Below are 13,722 nucleotides of genomic sequence, written 5' to 3' on the forward strand. Positions count from 1 at the left end.
TGACGTGGGACAGCAAAAAATTGCCCATTTTTTATCACATTATAATTTTTAACAAATACATAATTATAATAAAAATTTAAATGAATACTGTAAATTACTGTCAACTAAATTTGGGTTCGAATAAAAAATAGTCTTCATTAGTTTAGACTCTTTAAATACGCTAAATATTATATCAAAAGTATGGGACAAGCCAAAAACGGGGTGGACAACTTTGAAAATAACAAAAAATAAAACCGCCTTCAAAAATAAGCGCGTTACAAAACACGGAGAAACTAAAAAGCAAAAAATAATAAACCTTTGAATTCAGATTTCTTATCGTATTGCAATAATCTAAACATCCAAATTATAAACAAATCAATTATTTTTGCAGTCGGTACCAGACCTGTTCGTCGCCTTGCTATTGCCTGTTTGCCCCACCCAACCATACACAGGCTGGCACCGACTCCAAAAATAATTGATTTGTTTATAATTTGGATGTTTAGATTATTGCAATACGATAAGAAATCTGAATTCAAAGGTTTATTATTTTTTGCTTTTTAGTTTCTCCGTGTTTTGTAACGCGCTTATTTTTGAAGGCGGTTTTATTTTTTGTTAAAAAGTTTATTTATTTGTTGATTTTTAGTGGTTCCTATTGATATTATATGTATCAGTCCGAATACATGTACACTAGTGAAAGAATTATCCTTTAACTCCTAACCATTGAGGAGTTGACCTTCCATCATCAGCTCAGCCACATAAAATTATTACCATCAGGCGTAAATACTGGTTTACCTTTGAAAAATACACTGAAAACATTACATGTGCCTATAACATTTGAAGAGTTCCCTCGATTTCTCCAGGATCCCATCATCAGACCCTGACTTGGTGCCAATGGGACCATCTCGGGGTTATACTCGTTCGATCAAAAAAAAAATTTTGAAAATCGGTCCACAATTCTCGGAGATATCGAGGAACATACATACAAAAAAAAAAAAAAAAAAAAAAAAAAAAAACATTCAGTCGAATTGAGAACCTCCTCCTTTTTTGAAGTCGGTTAAAAATGGCCCATTTTATTGATCCCTAGGACGAAAACATAATTTTGGCATGCATTATTTATTTAAACGTAGGCGTCGTTTTTCATACAAACCCTCGGTTAGAAAAGGCCTAGTAAATGGCATCCATCTTATTCCTTAATTATTTCTGGAACAAACATCAATATTTCATTTTTACATTTCAGGACGCGCCAATAGTAGACAGGACATCCCAAGTAAAAGACACGAACAACCCCGAATACAACGCAGTGTTCCCTCTGGCCATACACCGGGCGGGCCGCCCTTGCCTCCGAGTAATCAAGCGTCATGGCATCAAGTTTGAAGTGTACTCAAAAGGGTAAGTTACGTTACTAGTATTATATCTTATCGACCCAAAATGGTCTCAAAAATATCAGTGTCAAGTGGCAACGTCACCTGGTGAAACAGGCCGCAGATGTCAGTAAGTATTGTAATGCGATGTGATTTGCAAAGAAAACGTTTATGATATGTGTGGACGTGTCGGTGGCCGATCGTAAAATTCCTAGGTATATGTACTTTAGAACAAAATACATAATAAAATGCCCACCCCCCCTCCTCACCCCTAAATGAAGGGGGGCTCTCGGAGCCTCTCGGTCTGAATCTACCCAGGGCCACCCAAGGAACAACTGAGCCAAGTTTAAATGCTTAATCAGAAAATGCAGGGTTCCCATACAAGACATTGCAATATCCTCCCAGGTATTAAAGTGACTGTCATCAAAACATAACATAAGAACTTTACGATCTGACGGATTTTTCTATCGGCCGACTACATACACGGTTTTCCGAGCTGTTAAACGAACCTTAAATGCATAAGATAAGACGCTTTTTAAACGCAAACTGTGCATCCTTAAACGTAACTTTTATTACTGCAACATTGTTATGTAGTTCGCTTTAAGGTGGCTCGCTTTCCATACAAAAAACATCTACCATTTATTTAGTCACCGCACACTACAACTAAATAAAAATATGCGCATACATCTACTATACATTATCCATCGTCGCAGTATTGAACGAAATACATTGTTTCATACAGAAATCATGGACAAATCCATGTGAATTTTTTATTAATTTTACGAAAATGTGCGTGCCAAATTTTGTGTACAGACACAGAGCCGTCATATTTCGCGCATTTTTAGTTGACATTGTCATCAGTGACACTTGGCTCTTGACAAGTAATTATTTAAAGATATTGGCTGGATATTGGTTTACTTAACTCAAGCAGACTCAGAAATAATGACGCATTTTGTCAATAAAGATACATATCGTGTATTTCGACACTGCTAATGTAAATCGAAATGGCGTCTCGGTCAAACGCATTGACTATGAAGCAGAAGATCTCGAGTTCCATTCCGGAGTCTTTTTTAATCATTTGAACTTTTTTTGGATTTATTAAGTTTTTTTTATATTTTTTAATAGAATAAATATTCTATTAAAAAAGACTCTTACTATATTTCTTTCCTATTTTTTATTTTCATACAAAAATACAATACAATCTTTATTGTGCCTTTGTTGATAAAATAAAATATTACACGTCAGGTCAGGTACATAGGTCATAGTGTGGGCATAGTATTAGTAATGTGCTGACTTCCTTACATTTACTGAGCTAGTTGACCTATGTTATTGTTGTGTGAATGTTTTTCTTCAACAACTAAATAGTTATAATATCTGGGCGACCGAGCTTCGCTCGGTTCTATTTTAATATATCACGTCTTTAGATTAAAAAAAACTCTTATAAATACAAAAACAAAAAAAAGCCAAAAAACAAAAACTTAATTTCTGGCCGGGATTCGAAACCCTGACACCTACGATCTATCTGCGTACATTAGACCGACCTCGTACGACTGAGCTAAGCGGAATCGATGCGCGCGCGGCGAAATTAAGGACCATATTTTACGTTTACTAACGCGAAAGAAAAACTCATGAAAACTCGAAAATTCGCGTTTTCCGGGATCTAAGGCTACGCTAGATCGATTTTTCACCCCCGAAAACCCCCACATAACAAATTTCAGCGAAATCGTTAGAGCGGTTTCCGAGATCGTCGGTATATATAAATAAATAAATAAATAAATATACAAGAATTGCTCGTTTAATAGTATAAGATATATGAATATGTATGTAGGTATGTGGGTAGCTTTTGCATATTGTAATTTTTCCTCAGTCACCCGTTGAGCTCAGAGACCACGAACGCTGTAGTGTTCGAAACGTCGGGATGAATTGTAAATTCATTATACACGATTTAATCCGTTTTCATAGTTTTTATTTCATGAGTAACTATCGCGGTAACTGAAGACAATATTAACTAAATGGTTACAAATAATAATTATCATCAATATAATCTGGTCCAGGCAGGCAATTATGGTCGCGCGATAAATGATAAAACATCTGGTCGTCCCTATAATCGCACTTACTAATAGTGCGACAGGGACGGCCTGATATTTTATCGTCTATCGCGCGACCATGCTACCCGTGCTGTACTAGCTTTTGCCCGCGGCTTCGCTTGCGTCAGAAAGAGACAAAAGTAGCATATGTCACTCTCCATCCCTTCAACTATCTCCACTTAAAAAACATGTCAATCCGTCGCTTCGTTTGGCCGTGAAAGACGGACAAACAAACAGATACACACCCATTCTTATTTGTAATTTTAGTATGGATTTGACATTATTATTTATATTTAAATAATTATATACGTATAGCCTAATTTCGTCGGTAACAGCGTGTTATGTAATGGCGTCGTTGGTCAACAGTCGCCTGTCACGCCGTGAAACTGCGTTCGAATCCCGGGATTCTATAAACTTTTTGTATTTTTTTTGGATATAAATTTCGTATTTTTTATTGACCGAGCAAGAATGGAGAGCCGAAGGTATCAATGTTATCTTAGAGAACATATTGATTTTTTTATTGTCATTTTGATTTTCTAATTATTAAGTTGAGATATAAAACACAACTTTTAATACCCTCGCTAAATATAATATATTCTCGAAATTACTCCTTATAGATAAAAAAAGTCCACTTGAGTTTTTAAAGCACTACGATACTCAGTTAACTGTTGCATTTTCATTTACTAATTTAAGATTTCAAAAGCGATTTGAATACCCTTGCTTCATCGAAAATAAACAATTAGAAAAAAAATCATTCGAATCGTACTTTAGAAACTAAAATTTATCTATACTTTTTGGATTTTTTAAAAATATCAGATTAGGATAATTATGTTAGAAATTCTGAGTTCGACGAACCCAATAATTATTACCATGTAAGAGAATAGGTTTTTAATCTTTTTTGTGGAAAACGCTCAGTACATATACATTTATGTATAAATAATAAAACAAAAAATAGTGCCTCATAGTGTTGTGTTCCTGCCGGTGAGTAAGGCTGCCAGAGCTCAACGAGGGTGCGGGGTGCTGACGACGGGAGGACTTACGGAACTAATTTGTTCCGTCTATTGTCCTTTGAGTCGTCGGCAACCCAAACCCTCCTTTGAACTTGTACACTCCTTTTTGCTGTGCACACACAGCAAAGGGGAGTGTACAAGTTTCTAATGGGGCGGCAACGCGCATGCGACACTCTGAGTTGCAGGCGTCCATAGGTTACGGTGACCGCTTTCCATCAGGCGGACCGTATGCTTGTTTGCCACCGACGTAGTATTAAAAAAAAAAAAAAGAGAAAAAGTCCTGGATTCGAACCCAGTACTTCCATGCAAATCATGCGATAACACGTATTTACCGCAAGGCTATTTAAACAAGCTGTCGCCGCGTGAAATTATCGACTAGAAGGAATACAAAAACACTGTTTGTATGTGTGAGTGGTACTTAAAAATAGTGTAAAATAGTAAATTTATATACATTATGGGTATTAACGTTACAATGAGAAGTTGAATGTATGTTGTAATATGTCAATTTTAGTATTAAATGTTCGCGAAGCATAATTGAAAGTATATAAATGCCTGTACGACTCCACAAAAAAAAATAAGACCGGTAATTTGCAAATTAACGCCATCTAACGCAGCCTGAGCTTCGGGTAACCTAGGCGAGCCACCTTAAGCAACCTTGTTTTGCACTGTTCTTTATCTCCATATTTTTCTTCGAAAAGACAATGTTAACATTATCTATAATCGAAATTTATATTGTATCACGGTAAAAGTACTAGTGCTCGACACGCTAATGGCCAAAAGATCACACCCTTCTGTCACATTTATTGATTGGAAGTGGCATCTACTACGACACTGTCAAGCACTAGTACTTTTACATATGCATAACGTGACAAAATTGTAGAAGTAAAATAAAATGGAACTAACAATTTTCCATACAATTAAAATAAAATATGACAGTAACGTGGAACAGTGGCGCCCTCTTTTATTCTACTACAATTCATGTCACACTATATTTCGAAGGAAATAAATTTGCAACTCTAGTTATAAGTTAAATGTATGCGCTGCGCCTAGCACCACCAATGTCATGTATTTCTTTTCACGTTTCGCACAATAAGTATAACTTACATAATATATATTAAGTACGTCACATAACACCGGTTATGGCACTGTACTAACAACTCTCGGTGTTTCTTAAAAGTTACAAGTCTTTGAGGTCGTACTAGAATTAATAGGAAATGTCGTTCAAAAGCATCACAATGAATTAAAGGCAGATAACGAACTTTATATTCCATCTGTAAATACTTAAATAAATAAAGCATTACAAAATATACCTGCACAAATCCATCTCGAATATCTTGATATAACGTTTGTGGCTTCAAAACTTTTTTTCTAGATGTCGCTAGTAGCCTCATGTCAGCTTAAAAATAAAATGAGATTCGAGAAATATCCCTTTAATAAGAGGTTTCACAAAATTGCAAGGTATGGGCTTTGATGTCATGCGATTTGTAAAAAGCTAAGGATTCACAGTTCCTTGGCGTCATATACCTGAAGTTAATAATATAAGCTCTCAAACTCCTGAGCAACACTTTTTCATATGGCGTTATAAATATATGTAATTTTGATATTTGTGTTAGAAAGAGATACATTTAAAAATAAAGCTTAACACTCTTCACATGTCTACATGTGTAGAACATGAAATATTGATCAAGCCAGTCTGCCTAAAGTGGGCTTTGAAGCTTCTCAACCCTCTTACTAGATGTCGCTACTAGTCGCACCAAGTCTCCCCATACAAAAATAAAAAGGATATGTAACTTACACCTTACACGAAACGCTTCTTCGGGACACTATTAGAAACAAAATTTAAGGGAAAAAAGATTAGGCTTTAGAGGTCAAGAGGTTTAGAATCATAAATAATCAAGCTATCTGCCTTCACAGCTTGCTTTGAAGCTTCTCAGCTCTGTTACTAGATGTCGCTAGTGTACCACATCTATTTCATACAAACTAAAGATTTGTAACTTACTCGAAACGCTTACGGACGAAGGGCAGTTGGTAAAGGGCGCGCCGCAGCTGTTCAGTGTGCGGCGCTTACAACCTTTTGTGTTGCAGCGGCTGGTTCTCCAAGGACTCGCTGCTGGGGTCCTGTATGGTCAAGTTGGCGCCTTTGGAGACGCAAGTTACTATTCATGAGGCGTTTCCGGTGAGTAAAATACACGGTGATATAAAAAGGGCTTTTATTGTTGTTCATTATTCATTTGGCTGTCAAAGCGGACCCCAGGCTCCCATGGGCCGTGGCAAAATGCCGGGATAACGCAAGGAGGATGAGAATGAACAATTTTTACTATGGGACCATTGGGACCACTGATGAAATCGCCAAAAAAATTTTGAGTGTTCCATAGAAATGAGCGGCATCACGGCAGTGCAGCACAATGGAACAGCGATTTTTTTTTCGCGTTTTACATAATAACAGTTGCCCATGACCTCAAAAGTCGCCATGCAAAGTATGGCTGACCCTTTTTATTGCACCCTGTATAATTGTATTATTACAATATAATACAAGTTGTGGTTTAGTTCGTAAATACAATAAAATAAATCGTAATAAATAAAATTTTGAATGTTTTCAACGTCAGTTACTAGATGGCGCTAGTAGTATCGTATTTTTACGAAATGTTCGAAGAGATCTTTTTAATTGTTTTTGTTGAATGGGGATTAAAAATGTAAACTCAATTAATGTTTACTAGATATATTTATAAAAGCAAATTTTTCAGTTGATTATACACATGATAAACAGATAAACGGCTAAATTACGTTAGAGAAAAACGTGTACTATGGCCATCTTCGCCGTCTCGTACAAAACATTAATATTTAGTAAATAAATCATTTTAATATTTCAAATTTATGTAGTACATGTCGACATATAACTAGATTATTTGTTTTTATATATTTTAATAATATTTCACGTTTTTGCGACAGGTAGAACTTCTGAATAAGATTTTTTATTACGGTACGTACTTATTTTTGTCTGTTTTACATGTGATATTAATGATTTAGTTTAAAAATAAAGAACAATCGATAAATTGCATAGGGCCAGCACATATGGCGGATTGTCACAATATACAAATTATGTATTATTGCAACATGTTAAATAATTACTAACAACAGACTATTTTAGCACTACTAGCGCCATCTATTGACTCTATAAACAACTAAATTACAGTCTATAATTCCTTAAAAAACTATGAATCTTTTTATTATATTGACAAGTGGAAATACTATTATTTAATAACAAAAGGCATATTTTAATGACACGTAACATTTTCTTTAAATGTCGGTCTATTTAAATTAGAATATGTAAAGTTTTTGTCATAGGAATAATCGCATTCGATAAGTATTTAATTTACGTACTTATTTACCTACCTACCTACCTTACCTCTTTTTGTTATACTACGTCGGTGGCAAACAAGCATACGGTCCGCCTGATGGATAGCGGTTACCGTAACCTATGGACGTCTGCAACTCAAGAAGTGTCACACGCGCGTTGCCAACCCATTAGAAACTTGTACACTCCCTTTTGCTGTGTTAAGTACACAGCAAAAAGGAGACCCCTTTACCCAGTTGTTATTTATTACTGGTATATATATTTTTATATGCTGGTATGAGCGTGTATGAGAAACGTTATGAAAGTGCGTGAAGCGAAAGTGATTTGTCAGGATCGTAGTAAATGGAAATCCGTGATCTCTGCCTACCCCTCTGGGAAACAGGCGTGATTGTATGTACGTATGTATGTATATATTTTTAAATACATTTTTTTGTACACTTATGGTTAAAAATAATAACATTATCTCCTTTTTACAGCTCCTGGACAGTCGAAAGAAACCGGTAGGCGGCTCGTTAGAAATCAAACTGCGCGTACGCACACCGCTGTTGCAGCAACAGATAGAGAGCACAACACACCGATGGCTTGTCATCGATAGCTAAGGAATTTAATGATACAAGAATCTATTGTATTTGGTCGCTTGACATGGCGATGTACTCCCATAGGGATAGGTAGAGCGCATGAAACCGAAACCCTTAAATGCATACCCCCTTATTCATAAACGTTCACTAAAGTTATCAAGCCGATAAAGTTCGTTTGTCCCTTTCTATCAAACCAATGCGTTGGAAAGGGACAAAAGAACTTTATCGGCTTGATAACTTTAGTGAACGTTTATGAATAAGGGGGTTAGTGTTTATGCATCATGTATTTTTGACTCTATTGACAGCATGTCAAAATTCAAATATGAATGAATATTTGTCAAGGTCATGCATTTAAGGGTTAAGTTTCAGTACTTTCACAGCTACTCTTAAATATAGTGCCGATGAAAATGAGTAATTTTTAAGAAAAGTAATCAGTGCTAAAGTAAAGAAACCATAAAAAATAACTAAATGGTTATTTAGTGTCCTGGCGGGTAAGCACAGTAGCGCGATATAGCTTATGGCACTCAGACAGTGCAAAAAGGACGCAGCGACGCGATAGGTTGTATCACGCTACCGTGCTGGCCCGCCAGGTTACGTATGTGAACGTTTAACACGGACACAGAATTTTATATTGTCAATATTTTTTTTACTTTATTGTTGAAACCTTGAAATGTTTGTTTCGTTCTTAATTGGTGTTTTTGAAGGCCAGTGTGAGTCGTTATTTTTGATATTATTTTAATTATAATTTTTTGTTAGATCTGTTTATCAATGCAAATGTAGCACGCTTATATTCTGTCATTGTAATGACTTAAAATATAGATTAAATGTAACATTGTGTCATATTTTATTGGGTGAGACAAATATAGTCACAAATATTTCAGTTTAGCAGGCAGAAAATGAAACGAAAAGGATTTATTTCCAAACTGTAGCGTTTCGTTATCTGCAAAGAAACATCTTGCCTAGGCTGTCTAGTCCGAGTAGGGTATATGTACCTGCCTTGAAAACCGTGTCATGTATTTACAAAAAATGTATGACTATATTGACACTGACTACTATACTATTTTTAACCTTAGACGAGCTCGGTGACACTTCAGAAATTCTGAATTTTATTACTCATACTATGTTCGCTAAATATTCTTGCGAACCTAAATTATATTTTTGCGTAAAACAAAGAAATAAATATAAAAAGCTATACTTTTTTCATATATTGATTTATAACACACAGTGCCTTAGTGTAAACTGTAATGCTGTGTTACTTTTTGATTAAATTAAATAAATTAAATTAAATTAAATAAATGTCTATTAACTAAATTACATCAGAAATGAGAGAAAAATTTTATTATTTTTAAATAACGCAATCCATGAAACGGAAAATACTAGGGGCGGATGTTCCGTTTCATACATTGTTTATTTGGGGCTAAGTTGATCTGTGCTGTGTAAGGTGTCCCCCAATATTTATTTATTTATTTATTTAAAAGTAACATTATTTTTCTGTCGTATTTGATGGAACATAGTATGCGTAATTCAGAATTTCTGGAAGTGTCACCGAACGCATCTAAGGTGAAAAATAATATAAAATAAATATTTTTGCAGAATGACAGCGATGCGATGTGAACCGCTTTACAAGTGCCTCTATTTGCACCTCATGTAATTATTGTAAGATAATGTAAATGGGAAAATGTTATTGTAATAAAAATGCATACATTATTTAATTGAAGTTTTTTTTGATGTATTTCCAGCTCGTTTAACAAATCTAGCGTACGCAAAGCCGCAGTCAATGCGTAGAAATAAAGGTACCTACTATGTTTGTTAATTTTAACGCAACAACCTTTGTTACATACAACCATAAAATAATTTAATTTTGTTCGCTTCCTACTTAATCTGTGCGTATTTTATTTAATAGAAATATTGTAATTTCGTCCCGGTTTCTTACGTTTATTTGAATGGGACAACATAACAGTATTGCCACTCTTTTTCTTTTTCATGTCAGGCTATGTGTGTATAAAAAACTGCTTATGCAGGAGTATTTCTTCCTGCGTGTATAATAAAATTCGAACAAGCAAGCAAGTAAGCAAGTTCGGCCTGGCTAGCCACATACGCATACCACTCAGGCGCGGGGACGGACCCAAGTGGTTATGTATTATGTAAGACTCCTTGTCGACCCTTCCAGACAGAAGTGTTGGCTACACTTCTATTGAAATACCTCGCTCCACAGGGTTAAGGCACCAAATGTACCCAAACAATACTTACCTAGGCCAACCATGTGACTGTCAAATTATACATGGATACTAAACGTGTTAATCGTGTTAGATTCTTGTGACTAACATTTTACGATAACGAATGATGATAAAATATCGTTAAAGTAAACATAACTTTTATCACATGGATCAATCCTTGACCAAGGTCCAAAACAAACTACATAGCCTTCTAAACAAAAATATCGCGTAAAATAAATAATATATGCAATCTTCCTATTTTATAAACCAGTGTCAAAGTCAAGGGTAACTAGAATAATCGAATCCAGTTATAACTGGTTTTCTAAATTTTATTTACAAACATTACGACCAAATTGAAAAGGACTCTAGATTGACCTTACCTTATACATTTACTTAGGTCAATGAAATACACGTCAGACCTACTAATACTGATTGGGTTACCACGATATTGAATTGTTTGCTGACTATTGGAATTGAAATTCACACCTTTAAAGTGTACTAAAAGCAGAATATATCACCTTAACTACTAAGCTTAAGGTATATTTTCATTTAGATATGTATGTATTCACAATCCCTCATAGGCGTATAATAAAAAAATCATCTTTACTACTTTGAGTTACGATTTAAATTAAAATAAAAATATTTTTTCGCACATAGCGGTTTCATCCAGTTGCGACCGTGATTATGTGATTAGGAAATTAGATGCTAAGTAGTTATTCAAGTAAATATACACATATTGATTGGCGGTAAATAAACCGTATATGTGCTTCAAGGACTAACGGTTATTAGCTTAATCCATTTTTAGCGGAAAGTTCCAACTGGTTGGATCTTTCCACAGACACATCACTCACATCACATGCCAGTATTTTTTATGTGAAATAGGGTAAACACGTAGAATGTCAACTACTTACCTATTTGTTAGATAGCCTATAATAATTCGATGTGTGAGGTACAGAAATACAGTATGTGGTATAAACTTATTATGACGACTGGTCTGGCTCAGTCGGTAGTGACCCTGCCTGCTAAGCCGCGGTCCTGGGTTCGAATCCCGGTAAGGGCATTTATTTGTGTGATGAGCACAGATATTTGTTCCTGAGTCATGGATGTTTTCTATGTATATAAGTATGTATTTATCTATTTAAGTATGTATATCGTCGCTTAGCACCCATAGTACAAGCTTTGCTTAGTTTGGGGCTAAGTTGATCGGTGTAAGGTGTCCCCAATATTTATTTATTTATTTATTTATTTTATTATGATTGTACATGATCCAAATGAAATGTTAGTTACATGTGATTACATCGATACTGAAATAAAATGCCTACTAATTTATATCGTGTGAATCGGCTCGATGCTATGATTTTTAACTATGAATTACATTAATACAAAATATTTTATAAGGTGTTTTTTACTAAAAAAATCATAGAATTTGAATTTGTTAATTGTGAATACCTACCCTAAATTTAAAAGAAAGAGTAAACTGACGGGCATTTTCTTAAAAGTCGGTATTATAATAATTACTTAGACATTTTTGCTTAGAATTTTTCTATTTGCAAATCAAAGACATATATAACTCCGTATAGACAGATAAAGTCTAAGAAAAAAACGTACCTCAGTACCATACAGGAAAAGGTATGTACGGTGGCCTAGATAGATGCAATCTAGATGGCATTACAGCTTTGGGGTACGCTCTATAATACTCGATCCTCTTTGCTCACATTTACTATGTCAAAATAACGTACATTTTAAAAAAATACAAAAAGCAAAAAGAGAGTGGCCCATGAGGGGATCGAACCCGCGACCTTCGCGTTATTAGCACGACGCTCTAACCAACTGAGCTAATGGGCCGTTGAAAGATGCGGTGAAAATATAGATCATGTTGGTTACGTCACTAATAACGTAATATGGGTGTGTCCATGTGTTGTATTCTCGTATTTTCTATGAGTATTGTGTTTGTGACATGTGATTATTTAGGGTACATGCTGCATTTCACGATTTGCATACTCAAGTACACTGACATATGACACATAATTTACCAAAGTATAAAAGGTATCAGATATACCTTTTCAAGCCTGTATTTTTTACATATAATATATGATACAGATGGTATAATATCACAGCAAATTTTGCACTGAGTTACTTAGTTTGACGTGGTTATAAGCTTTCGTAAGCTCCAAGTAAGCTCTAATAACATTTAGTTAAGAAAAGTCATAACAGATGGCGCGGGTAGCAAACAAAAAGTTTTTAAAGGAATACCTGGCTGTACCTGGCAAACTTAAATATTCAATTTATTCCAATTTAAATTGTACTGAAGTGAATTATTTTGAATAAGATAAGATTTATACAGTAAACAAATAACAAATTAAATTAATTTTACGTACATTCCTCAAACACGAACTAATTTCATGTTTGCATTCCTCGTAATAACTTCAGGTTTTTCTTGTTAGTTGTTCCTAGTCTATGCTTCCATCACACCTCGGACACTGGCGATCAAATATTTGAAAGAGGCGCGTTCCCAGCACACAGTCTAAGCTGTGTAGGTGAACGCGTACTATGCTTGTATGAGTGAGATATGACAGGTCGTCTGTTCCCGTTTTTGATAGGCAGTAGCTGTGAGGTAACCGAGAGGGGGTGGGAGGCACTTTCAGCGGGGAGCGGGAGTGGCCATACTGTGCGATAGTACTCTTTATTATACTGTGCCTCCATATAGTGACGTCATAGGCCTCGGCCATATATCTTGTGGGGCTAATTAGGTAGAATAGAAGCCAGCTATAAATCATGAAAGGCCTTACTTACACTGATTGCCTATTGACTGGCTATTACAGGGGTATTTTTTACACGCAATTTCTTATCGGAAATTGGAAGAAGCTCTATTGTAGGTATGGGATGATTTTGCAAACTTGTGATGTTTGAATATGTCCATGAATGTGAATTATGGAGACAAATGAAAATCACGGAAAAAATCTTGCCTGGCTTCGCTTCATTCGGCTACGTGAATGGCACAAACGCGAAACGCTCAATATCTCTTGCGTATTGGCGCGACAGAGCCAGACTACATTTCTGCGGCGTTTCAGTGGCGTTTCGCGTTGCAGAAATGCCATTCGGCTACGGGGCCTGGTCTATGTGTCTTTGTATGGCC

The 13,722-nt window shown here is 35.4% G+C and overlaps 1 protein-coding gene and 1 non-coding gene across 2 annotated transcripts in view; one reads left to right on the forward strand and one right to left on the reverse strand.

The window, feature by feature from the left end:
- Positions 1 to 8,545, forward strand: part of LOC125227078 (coiled-coil and C2 domain-containing protein 1-like) — a 34,894-nt gene extending 26,349 nt beyond the window's left edge. Inside the window, 3 exon segments of the mRNA XM_048131270.1 lie at positions 1,217 to 1,368; positions 6,484 to 6,613; positions 8,269 to 8,545. Coding sequence (XP_047987227.1) covers positions 1,217 to 1,368; positions 6,484 to 6,613; positions 8,269 to 8,391 — 405 coding nt within the window. The 3' untranslated portion in view covers positions 8,392 to 8,545.
- A 3,812-nt stretch (positions 8,546 to 12,357) lies between these two features.
- On the reverse strand, positions 12,358 to 12,431 carry Trnai-aau. Its single transcript has one exon. It is a non-coding gene; the product is annotated as a tRNA-Ile (tRNA).
- Between the last annotated feature and the right edge of the window lie 1,291 nt (positions 12,432 to 13,722).

Source organism: Leguminivora glycinivorella, chromosome 6, assembly GCF_023078275.1.
Source record: "Leguminivora glycinivorella isolate SPB_JAAS2020 chromosome 6, LegGlyc_1.1, whole genome shotgun sequence".
Classification (NCBI taxonomy): domain Eukaryota; kingdom Metazoa; phylum Arthropoda; class Insecta; order Lepidoptera; family Tortricidae; genus Leguminivora; species Leguminivora glycinivorella.